Below are 12,232 nucleotides of genomic sequence, written 5' to 3'. Positions count from 1 at the left end.
AATAAAAGTGTCCATACGAAAAGTCTGGAAACTTATTAAAGGCACCTCATAACAATACCTATTGGAAATGAGATATTTTATACAACGGAACACAAGTTGGTATCCTACCCACAGCTGTAAGAAATCGTAGGTTCATACCTTTCCCCAAACTATTAGTGCATAAATGACAGTGATAAATATGATGTAAAAACAGAAATTATTTATTTAAAGATTGGACAAGAAAATTCATAATTGATTCATTTTCTTTTTGGCATTTCAACCCTTTTTTAGTTATTGAATGCAAATAAATATTTAAGACAGTAAAACAGTTAATTAAGCACCAGCAATTCTTTTTATTATTATTATTCACGCTAAACAAAGCCACTGAAGTATAAAGGGCTACTGTGATAAGGACCAAAATTATTGTGGAACAATCTGGAATCATCTACCATCAATTTCATTCTTTAAACATCCATTTTACATGCTGGCATGTGTTTGACAACTTTTAGAGATTGAATTCCAAACTAACGTAATCTCAGGTCAGTTCTTTCAAAATAACACACAAGAAACATAAAAGTTATTTTCAACAACATTTTCATAAAAACAACCATTAAAAAAAATCTTTAAAGTCAAGAATCTTCATTTTAAAACTAATTTATTTGTGAATTCATACAAAAAGTTTAGTTTACAACAAATCAAACCGTTTCTAGTTATTTAATGCTGATGCACAATCCCTTATATTATTGATTCATCGTATATAATCAATTGAACATAAGTTGCTATTTTATTCATAGCTGGTGAAAAATTGCAGGTCCACGTCTTTCCTAAAAATATTAGTCAGTAAACGACTGCAACATTCCTTGGCCTTTTCACTAAGAGCAGATTTGTTTTGATACTACCTTCCTTTTGTTATGTTCTCGAGATCCTTCAACTTTTGCTTTTATCCCTATCCAGAGTACTCCCCCTTATAGGAGGCTGGATTTTCCCCACATTTCTGCCATAATGGGGAGGCAAGAAAATACTAACTACAATAGATCGAATCAGCTACACTCAGCAAATCATGTACACATACAATCTGAAAACTCAATTTCAAAATCTCTTGCATAGAACCAAAATTGTGTGCAAATTTTGTTTTGTTTCCTTAAATAAATTTAAAACAAGATAAAAGTTTTCAACCAAACAAATTCAAGCTTTGATATTTTTGTGTTCCAATATTCTGTTTAGGTAAAGAAATTTCATTTAACATTTTCAAATGTTTTGCTTTTCTGCATACTCTTGAGATTTTAGAAAACGTAACTCCTTTCTCATATCTCAGCCTTATAATAATTTATTTACCCATATAGATGTCTCTGTATGCATTTCAAGAAATCGAAATTTATCAAAAAGCATTTTTAAAATATCTAAGTGCCTGTTTATGCCTGCAAGAGAGATTTTATTTAATTTATTGTCTCTGCCCCCCGCCCCCGGAAAAGTCTAATTTATGCTTTTCCTTGTAAGCATTTTTATTCATGTGAATTTTCACTGTATATAGTGCCACATTCAAACAAATTCAGTCTTTCATAGAATGAAACCAATTGCCTACCTGTTTTGGAATCCAAAAGTGTTTCTTTTTAGATATCTAACCAAGTGGTACAAGTAAATTTTAACATTTTCCATGAGAAACATGCTTAGATACAGAATGAATATTTTCCTTACATTTATAATAAATAATAATTGGAAAATATATGATAAAAGTTTAGATAAAAGTTAGATTGATTAGGTGGATCATAAAAAAACTGAGTGGCTCATGGATCAAAAACAGATTTCTGCCAGATTAATTTTGCATTAGTTTTGATACAGGTTAACATCAAAGGTTTGCTGACTCACATGAAAGACTCACCTGGTGTAAGTAACCTTCAGATTGACGAATTTTCTGGTTATAAAGCACACGACTATAAAATTCTTCTGATAAAAAATCTTCCACATAATCACGAAAACGTTTCTTTTCAAGCAAAGGTTGTGTTGGTATTCTTGATGCAAGCCACCTTAAACTGCCTGTCAGCTATAAAAAAAAAAAAAAAAATAATTAAATCGCAATCAATAAATGTAAATTTTTATCATTGCATTATTCAAAAATAAAACACATTTTTTCAAGCTTCAAGAGACAATTAGAGAATTCTTCAAAGTCAGTGATACAAAAGAAAATATAAATATATGGAATAAAATAAATAAAAAGGGCTTATAAGATAAAAAAAAGGGGGAGAGAGATGAAAAAAGAGATAAAGGGGAAAAGGAGAAAGAGAAGAGAGAGGTAGGATGAAAGAAGAGAGAAGTAGAGGGAGAAGAGAGGGCTAGAAAGAGGAAGAGCAAAAGATAGAAGTAGAAGGGGGAGATAAGTAGAGGAGGAAAATTGAAGTAGAAGGAGAAAAGACAAAAGTAGAGGGGAAAGAAAAAAGTAGAGGGAGAAGAGAGGAAGAGGTGAAGAGAAGAGAGAAAGAGGCAAAGGGAGGAATAGAGGAAGAGTGAAAAGGAAGGAAGAGAGAAAGTTCATTCAGCAAGTGAAAATCTCAATTTTAAATCTTTTTTTCATATAACTAATCAATAAGAAACCTACGTTCATGTGAACACTACAGTTGATCCTAAAGATAAAATTTGTCAATCATACGCGTATAACTCAGTACAACTAGCAAATCATATATAATCTTAACAAGTACACATTATTGCCAGGTAATATCTAATAACCCAACATATGCCTTCCAATAACTTTGCCAGACAACGAAATGTATTGTCTTTTGCTACTTTTCAGTCTGTGTGCTAAGAAGATGAAAGAGTCACATAAAGTGTTTCCACTCTCAAAACTAAAACCATTATTCAAAGCAGATTCTAACGGAGTCAACAAAATCAGATTCTATCGCAGAGATCACAAGTACCAATTCTGAAAACCGAAAATTATATTAAAGCGTTATCAGCATGAACGTCGGCATATTAAGGCTGACAGCATTTTGTGCATGGTGCATTATTGCCGCTAAAGACTTATCGATGCTCGGCACGTCGTTATCTCGCATTGAATAAAATGGAAGCAGCAAAGGCAGGTTTAGCCCAAAGGTTAGGGCCTCAACATATTGCCAGAAGGTACAAATAATCGGCCATAACACATTTATGTAGATTATATGCAGAATATTTTGCAAAACAACACACTCGCACAATTGCTCATACACGATATAGCGAAAAAGTGGCAAGTCTCTTCATACCTTCCTCTCTTTTCTTACTTTATCTCTTTTTTCATTCTTTGTGATTTATGTATAAGGCTTGAAAATTGCAACAGAAATGGAAATAAGAAAATATTCTATAACAAAATCAATAGATGATCTCAATGGATAATGTGAAATAAATCCAATATGTTTGTGAAGAATGCATTTAAGGGGGATGATAGCATCGATTCTATTTTTGTTATTTCATTTTGTTTTTGGTTTATATAATGCTGAATGGTTAGATTCTAAAGTGCATAGATATTAATAATAATACGGCAAAGTTAACCTGAAAATTACTTGTTATTCTTATTAAATCTTGTTAGTAATACTAGAGGAAAACACAACACATGGCTGTTAGGGTGTGATAGGATGCTTTATTTCTTACAATTCTCACCACTCAAGGATCCAGGTTATCTCACTCTGAGACCGCTCCCACTGATGCACAAGGGTTGAGGATAGAGAAGTCCCTTCATCCATTAATATAGTAAAGTGTATAGAATATTATTGATGGTATCCCTTCTTTAATTAATGTGTCTTTTTCACATCGGATACAGGTTGCAGGTTGGCTAGTACAAATTAACTTCATGAAATTCTATCAATTACTTTGGTTTTAATGTCCTGTTGCTTGTTCTTTGAGTCTTCAGTAGTATGTCCTTTTCTTTGCTTACCCTCAACTGAGATTTGTGTACACCTGTTTATCCAACATATAAATTTCATTCAACATGTCCATACCATCAAAAACCCACTGAACAATTTGTGCTTTAGGTGTATTCATTTTAAAAACTTGAATAACTTTTAGCAAAGTTTAGTTACGTGGGTGGTCTAAATTTGCTGTAGCAAATAATATGTAATCACTGGAAAGTGTTTCAGACAGAGTAGGACTTGAAAACTAAACTGATAAATATACTCATATATTGAAAACTGATCCTTTGCTTACTCATAAAGAGGAAACAAGGAGTTAAGTTTGTTATCATAATTTAGTATGTCCCACCTACCCTTATTAGTGTTTTTGAAGCATATCCATATCAGAGGTTTAAAATCGTGAGAATAAAACAAACAAGACACACAAACAGCTGCAAATAATCTATTTCAAATGGAAATGACTAAATCTTATGGTTGTTAAAATTGGTAAACTTAATTTTATGATCAGAACAGTTTTGCATCATTTTTAAATCCTCTTTAAAAGATTAAAAGAAAGATATTGTGATACTGAACTTTATGTTTAGAATCCTTATTCTAATTTTGATCAAAATCCATTAAATAATTTTAATTCTAGAAAATGACTAAAATTGAAAGCTTTAATAAGATATTGTAGTTGTAGGGCATATTGCTTAATAAGTGTACAATGAATATAAATTCAATAATTCAATAATCTATTATTATGTCTCTTACAAAATATGTTGCTTAGCATATATATTCCAAAATTCATGATCCATTCATTAGTTTAGAGGATAATCCTGTATACACATGCCTAACTTTGTATGGAGAGAGATATACACTAGACTGCCCATTCCATGTTAAGTAAAATTAATTCCTTGAACAGAATAGTTTTATACCACTTTTATATCTCTTTATGAAGATAAAAATCAACATGTCATGCTATGTATCTTTATGACTTGTTACACATTCATATTATTCCTCTTTATAAAACATAATATCAGGTTTCACTTCCATACATCACTACATACACATACCAGACATTTACATTGTTCGACAGGAGTTAGTAATGGCACAAGTTCCCTGAACTTTATCTCCTAATTAGTACAATCACATCAGCAACAGTTCTTCCCTATTCTCCAATGCTATCATCAAGGTAATAAAATTTATGGGCAAACTTTAATAGCTTCACATTCCAAATATACTTTCTTCACATCTAATTTATCGTTTAGAACTTAAGGTCCCTTTAACTGGTAAACTTTTTTAAAAACTGTTTTGATTTTTTTTTCCATCCAAATCTAACAAAATGCATGATCAATGGTTGTTCATGAACTTCACTTTTTCATTCTTCCTTTGTCTTTTAAATTATTTTCATTGTTTTTTCATGTCTTCTTGTAATTTCTAAATAAAATCTTTTGCATGGTTCTACTTGAAAATGTTTTAAGAAATTCTCTTTTCTTTTTTAATAGAAGCTTTTTTTTTTTATTATCAAGAATGGTAATGATACACCATGGAATTTCTTCTTGCTTAACTTAATCATCCTTAATCTAGTAAGATTTTTTTTTTTTTCAAGAATGTTTCATTTTATTATTCTGGTCAGAAATACAGGAATCATAAATATACAAATATGAACCGTTCTCAGAAAAAGAAATAAAATAAGTAATGGATGATGACGCCAGAGAGCTTTCCAAACATTTTGTATAACTAAAAAAATACAAATATCTGCATATATATTTCACAATTTTTATTTATATATGCTTAGAGACATAAGTTTGAAGTAAACAGGTATTTCGCCTTTTTATGATAATTTTTATTCATGTCTATGTGAAAGAAAAAAGAAATTATAACATGTTCTAAATAGTATTTTCTAGCAGTTTTATTTTTATTTTAAAACTTAAATATAAACAATTCTTTTTATGTCTACTTGCAAAAGTCAATTTCATGTAAATAGATTTTTTCTTCAAACTTGATAGAATTGCGCCAAATTTAACTTAAAGAACCCTTGGGATGTCGGCTGTGTTATGTGAGAGATAAAAATTACACTATTGTGACTTATAATAATAACAATAATGATAATAAAGACCCCAAACAGAAATTCTAAATGGCTAGCCTGAAAGAAGGGCTTCAAAAATTTGAAGGAACTGAAACCAAAATTAAAAGAAACATAGAAGGAAACCTTAAGTAAAATGTAATAAGGTCGGAGATGGGAGTTTAAATATAATGTTGTGAATAGTAATTTTCTACAGAAGGTTAGAGTAAGCGTAGATTCAGCGTATTGGAAAATTTAATTAGAAGTTAGCAGACTAGAGTTATGATTACGTCACAAGATATTACATCAAGGGAAGAAGCACATTGCAAAGAAGTGATATCAAGTTTGCTTCCTTTTGGGTTTAAGATGTCAAAGTCAAATATCTTTTCCCAGATCCATCGCTCTTTGCAAGGGTGTGGTGCAAGACTACATGCAAATAGCTGAATAAAATAAACAAAACCCCAGAAGCAAATAATGGCTAATTTGTTGTTTTTAAATTCCACCTATTATTATAGCTACCAAAAGGAAAAGAGAAAAAATCTGAGAGATAAAATATTCATAGAGCAATTTGTGACATGTCAACAAAACTCCAACCAGAGATGTTTGCGACAAAAATGGTAAACTAAAATATCAGGCTATGATGAGATAGTGGTTTTAAACATTCACAGCTTTAAATGAAAGACTAATACAAAACCTAGGAATATGTATAAATGAAATTAACATACAAGAGTGGATAACCTAAGGAAAAAACATGTTAATCCAAAAATTGTTTAGGGGGGGGGCTCTATTTCCTTTCTCTTGAGTTTGCTTCACTCCTACTGATGTTGTTAGTCATGTGACTAATTTCTGCCTGTTGACTGATCTGCATATTCCTGCATTTTGTGATAAAATTCAAGCTAAAGTTGGCAGTTTGGACTTGATACTTGTAATGTGTTGACATGCTATCTTCATTCTGTCTAAACAGGACATTAGAATGTTGAAGTGAACTCATCTAAATTACCTGGTGAAGTTTATAATGTTGAAGTGATTGCGTCTAAGTTACCTGACAAATTCGTATCTCACTGAAAGAAATCTACTTCAAGTAAATCCAAGAAATCCGTCAAGGATGTAGCAGTTAAATACATCAGAAAAATACCAGCTTGCAGGAGAGAAGACATGTGGGAAATATTCTCACTAGAAAATATTGAATTGGAAGTGTCTATCACTATAACTAGTTATTTTCTTCTAAGACCTGAAGAAAATGGAAATGTCTCAAGCTGAAGTTTTTCTAAGGCAAAACAAAAGAATATTTCTATTCTGACTTAACTTAAAGAAGGAACGGGGAGGGTTTTTTTTTTTTTTTTTAACCGAATGTCTTGCTTCTTTTGAGAACATTATTATATGAAGAACTACGTACATTTTTTTTTTCAGGTTATTCATTCAGGAAAATGATGAAATAAATTCCCTGCAATATAAAAACACTCTCAAAACATTATTTCAGATAAGTTATCTTTGTCTGCAGATATTTCAACTAATCTATTCAAAAGGATTTTTATTTTAAAATAGACATGACAAAATGTAAGCCTTAATTGCAAACAAAGGGAACAAACTCTTTTCAACTTTGCTAAATATTTCGACTTTCTAAAAGAAAAAACTCCTACATTGGTATGCATTTCTTTTGTTGCTTTTGTTTGTCTTTGTACTGGTAATGTTTTTATCTGCTGAAGTGACCTTCATTGGAAGTAATGATAATAATTTCCACATTAACTACCTGCCTACCAACCATATAAAACATTTTAACTGTGAAAAGATCTACCACTTCTTCAATAACCACAGAAGGAGTGCCAGAAAGTGACAAGACACACAAAATTTCCCAAGTATTGATAATTGAATGCTTAAGGATGCACACAATATCTGACAAAATTATACACTTTATGGCGAAAACAATGGAAACATGGAGACTGGAACTGACAGCTGGAGGATAATGTCTGAAATAAAAAGACAGCAGCATTTTCCAGGGAAACTATTACTACTACATCATATCATAACTATGATAACATTCAACAACATTATTTTTTTTTTTTTTTTTTAATTTTCACTCCAAACAAGGCACATTGCCACTTTGAAGTAAAGGGCTACTATCGGGGACATAAGTTGTAGGGATATTATGAAGGGAGATGAGCGGCAAAATGTCTGTTCACATTACACTTGAACTTCTGCAAGTCCATACAGTTGGGAAAGCAGAATCCTGAAAGGGAGTTCCTAAGTCTAGCAGTTCTGGGGAAGAAACTATTGGAATAGAAGATTTTTTTACACCTAGGTATCTCTACTGTGTATGGGGTGAGACTTAGCTGCCTGTCGGGTTTGTTGGGGGTATTCATATCGAAGGGGTACATTAGAGCATTCACCATTAAAATACTTGTAGAACAGGCAGAGGGATGCAACATTTCGTCGATGGGACAGAGGCTGAAGCCTAGATGACAGTTCAGGACCTATCAGGTTGGCGACTCTTTTTTGAACCTTGACCAGGAGAGACTAGTAGCAGATGCACCAGCTCAAATGTGACAACAATACTCCATACATGGGCGAATGGTAGCCTTATAGTGGTACAGGATAATTTTAGGCATAAGTAACATGGTAGAGAAAGCCCACCTTCTTCACAGCAGTCTTGGCAATGCTCTCAATGTATCTGTTCCAACTCATGTTCCCTGTGAACGTTAGGCCAAGAAATTTTAAAAAAGTACTTTGAGGTAATGTGTCTTTGGACATTCCTATTGGTGGTAGAGAAGGATTCTTGTAATTATTGAAGGAAACAAGCTTAGTTTTGGTAGCATTGAATGTGACCATCCATTTTTGTCCCCATTCCACTACAGATTGGAGGTCTTCCTCTACTGTTTCTGCCATTTCCTTAGATATGTGTTCATTTTGTTCCCCCTTATGCCTGTTATAGAGTGTGGTGTCATCAGCAAATATACCCATCTCAGAGACAATTTTATCAGATAGGTCATTTATGGATATCAGGAATAATAAAGGTCCAAGGATAGACCTCTGAGGCATTCCTACATTTATCCCATATTGCTTAGTTGTACGACTGTCGAGGACAACCTGGATTCTTCTCTTACTTAAGAAGGATTTAATTATGTTAAGTATTCTTCCAGTGATACCATATGATTTGGTTTTCTGGAGAAGACCATTGTATCATATCCTGTCAAAAGTCTTAGATATATCTAGGGCTACCAATCTCTCCTCTCCTTTGTCCAGTGAGTGGTATATACGTTCAGAGATTACAGTTAGGATGTCTGCTGTGGAACGGGCTTGCCTAAATCCATATTGTTGGTCAGTCAGAAGTTTAGCTGTAAGGTGATGGACTAGAGCTTGATTAATTATGAACTCAAATATTTTGGCGAAAAGCGGGAGGAGGCTAATAGGGTGATAATTTAATGGGTCAGTTCTTTCACCAGAAATTCTACCACAGAAGCAGTTTTCCAGCAGTCAGGAAAGCAAGATTATTTTAGGCATTTGTTGAAAAGTTTGGAGAGAACTGGAGCAACCTCGGCAGAGCATTTTTTTTTAATAACACAGCCAGGATGGGATCGGGTCCACATGCTTTCAAGGTGTCTTAAGTTGTTTATGATACCATGCACCTGAGAAGGTGTGATTTTCAGATCATCTAGTGTGGCATCTGTCCACAAAGGAAAGTCAGGGAAAAAGTGGTTTGCTGCGTCCAAAGCGGCGTTTCAGGCAAACCAAATAGCAAGCATGTTGGCCTTTGAGCAATGGCAGCTGCACAAGTAAAAGTAAACCATTAGAGAGAATGAGGTTTCCTATAGAATTTCTGTGTGGGAACATGTGCTTCAATTGCCTTTTTGAGCCATTCAGTGGTCTCATTTGCGCACTGTTCAGCAGGAACAGAAAAGATATTTCCCCAGGGGGCATCTCTGATGAGGTCCCTGATGACTTCCCAGTCAGCCTTTTTATAATACCTCATTGTTTTGAGCAATGGCGCTTCAGTTTTGGATCAAGAATTTAGGGAGATGTCTACCATTATCACAGCATGGTCAGTATTCCTGAGTGGAAGTGCAATGTCAGAAAGCAATCCATAAATATCTAAGAAAAAATATGCGTATGATGACCTGAAATTACTGACGAAAGGCAAAAAAAGGAACAAGAAAATTTAATAAATACAACCAGATTCGTCAGCCAGGTCATTCAAATGGAATTTGAAATGGAAAACTGTGGGCTGCTAAAGAGGAAACTTGAAATAGCAGCAGGCAACTGAGAAATGATGAGGGTGCTTGGCAACATTATATTTATAAATATCTGGTATTTCTATGGCTGTGGAGGATACACAAGCTGATAGGCAATCAAAATAATGTAATTAGAACTATATAAAAGCTAAAATGAACAAAAACAAGAAAAAGCAGTAAATATAGACTCTGTAGACAAAAACAAGATGGTTAACCACACAAGAAGTGAAAACAGCAAACTAGTCCAAAAGGAATACAAAAACAAACACAACTGCAGAGGGAAGACAGTCCATTGGGAACTGAACATGTAGACAAATGGTATATATGTAAATCAGAGCTAGTATTAAAAAATGAAAGTCATAAATTCTCTGGAACATGAAAATATAAACAGACTAATCCAAGCAAGAAGTCTGGACATGAGAATTAAAAGGAAAAACTTGCTCAATAGTAGATTTTGCCATCTTTGCAGATCACAGGGTAAAGATCAAGGAAGCGGAAAAACTAATCAAATACATGTGACTTTTAAGAGAGCTGAAGGAAATATGGGACATGAAAAAAACAAGTATAATACTTGTATTATTAGGAGAAATAGGAACAGTTTCAATAAAAACAGAAATTAGAATCAAAGAGGGGATTGACACATTAGAAAGCACAATACTAATCAACCCAATTGAAATATTAAAAAAAAAATCTCTGAGTGCAGAAACAACTCACATAACCAAATGATGCTGCCCAATCAGAGGTAAACTGTAACAAGAACTAGAAACAAAATCAAGGGAATAGAAACTGCTAGTCATGTCATCAGAGTTCTTTTTGCTGTTGCAAATGATCATAAAGTGGCATAAAAAAAAACAACTAGGAAGAACACCATCAAGACCTCCACTCAAAATGCACAGAGAGTATTGGAATCCTATTGTGCTACTAATAATAACTTATGTAAGTATACATATCAACTTCAAATTATTATAAAGCATTGCATAAAATCAAGTGGACAGTAAAATTTCACTAGGTTTGATGGATGATTTCTCATAAAATTTCTACTATATCAAATACAAATCGAGAACAAGACCTTTGTGGTGTACCATGGTATGATTTGCTGCTCAGTTATGTCCTCTATATTTGATCTATAGCATCATCAGAATGGAAAGTGCGAACATTGTCGATATTCAACATTAAAGGAAGTTTCATACTATATTTGAACATTTTTCTTTTGGTTCTTATTCATCCCAAACATGGCACCGTGTCATTTGGATGTAAGAAGCTACTATTTAGGACCATATCTACAGGGACACTATGTAGGGAGTTGAGCAGTAAGATGTCTATTCACATTACATTTAAATGTTTGCATGTCAGTACAGTCAGGGAAGCAGGAAACCAGAAGAGAATTATAAAGTTTAGCAGTTCAAAGGAAGAAGCTTTCAGAGTAGAAAACCTTTTGACATCTAGGGATCTCTACAATGTAGGGATTGGATTTTGCTACTTGCCTGGTTAGTCAGAGGTATTTACGTTCAGGAGACACAAGTGCTATGAGTTTGTTAGAGCAAATCCCATTAGAATACTTGCAAAATAGGAACAGGGATGCAATATGTCAGCGATGGGATAGGGGTTGGAATTTGGTTAACAGTCTGGGACCATTTATGTTGAAGACTCTTTTCTGAACCGTGTCTAAAAGCGAGAGACTAGTGATAGATGCACCAGCCTAGATGTGGCAACAATATTCCATGCAGAGGCGAATGGTGGCTTTATGGAGATATGGGATACTCTCAGCAGTTTTCTAGCACATTAGAGAGAGCCCACCTTCTTTGTAGCAGCCTTGCCAATGTCTTCAATGTATTTGTCTCAATTCATGTTGCTTGTGAATGTTAAGCTGAGGAATTTGAACGAAGAGCTTTCAGGTAGCATATTATTAGTTGTGGCAGTCAGTGATTGAGAAGGTTTCTTATAATTGTTGAAGGAAACAAGCTTAGTCTTGGACTTTCTCTAATGGTAAACGGACATTATAAGAACACTATATGATTTATAACAATTATTTGCTAGAAATGCTATATTAAATATAAATTGAGAGCCAGTCTCTTATGGCATGCGATAATGTGATTTTCTCTAGAGTTATG

The 12,232-nt window shown here is 33.5% G+C and overlaps 1 protein-coding gene across 2 annotated transcripts in view; it reads right to left on the bottom strand.

Moving 5' to 3' along the window:
• LOC145252654 (germinal-center associated nuclear protein-like) overlaps positions 1-12,232 on the bottom strand; it is a 662,650-nt gene that overhangs the window by 483,269 nt on the left and 167,149 nt on the right. For both annotated transcript variants that reach the window (XM_080112417.1, XM_080112418.1), the window contains exon 21: positions 1,859-2,020. In XM_080112417.1, the coding sequence (XP_079968543.1) occupies positions 1,859-2,020 (162 nt within the window). The remainder of the gene's footprint in view (positions 1-1,858; positions 2,021-12,232) is intronic.

This window comes from Euprymna scolopes, chromosome 29, assembly GCF_053919585.1.
Source record: "Euprymna scolopes isolate OS-2025 chromosome 29, ASM5391958v1, whole genome shotgun sequence".
In the NCBI taxonomy this organism is placed as follows: domain Eukaryota; kingdom Metazoa; phylum Mollusca; class Cephalopoda; order Sepiida; family Sepiolidae; genus Euprymna; species Euprymna scolopes.
The sequence above is the reverse complement of the archived record's forward strand: the minus strand, read 5'-3'. Positions and strand labels throughout refer to the sequence as shown.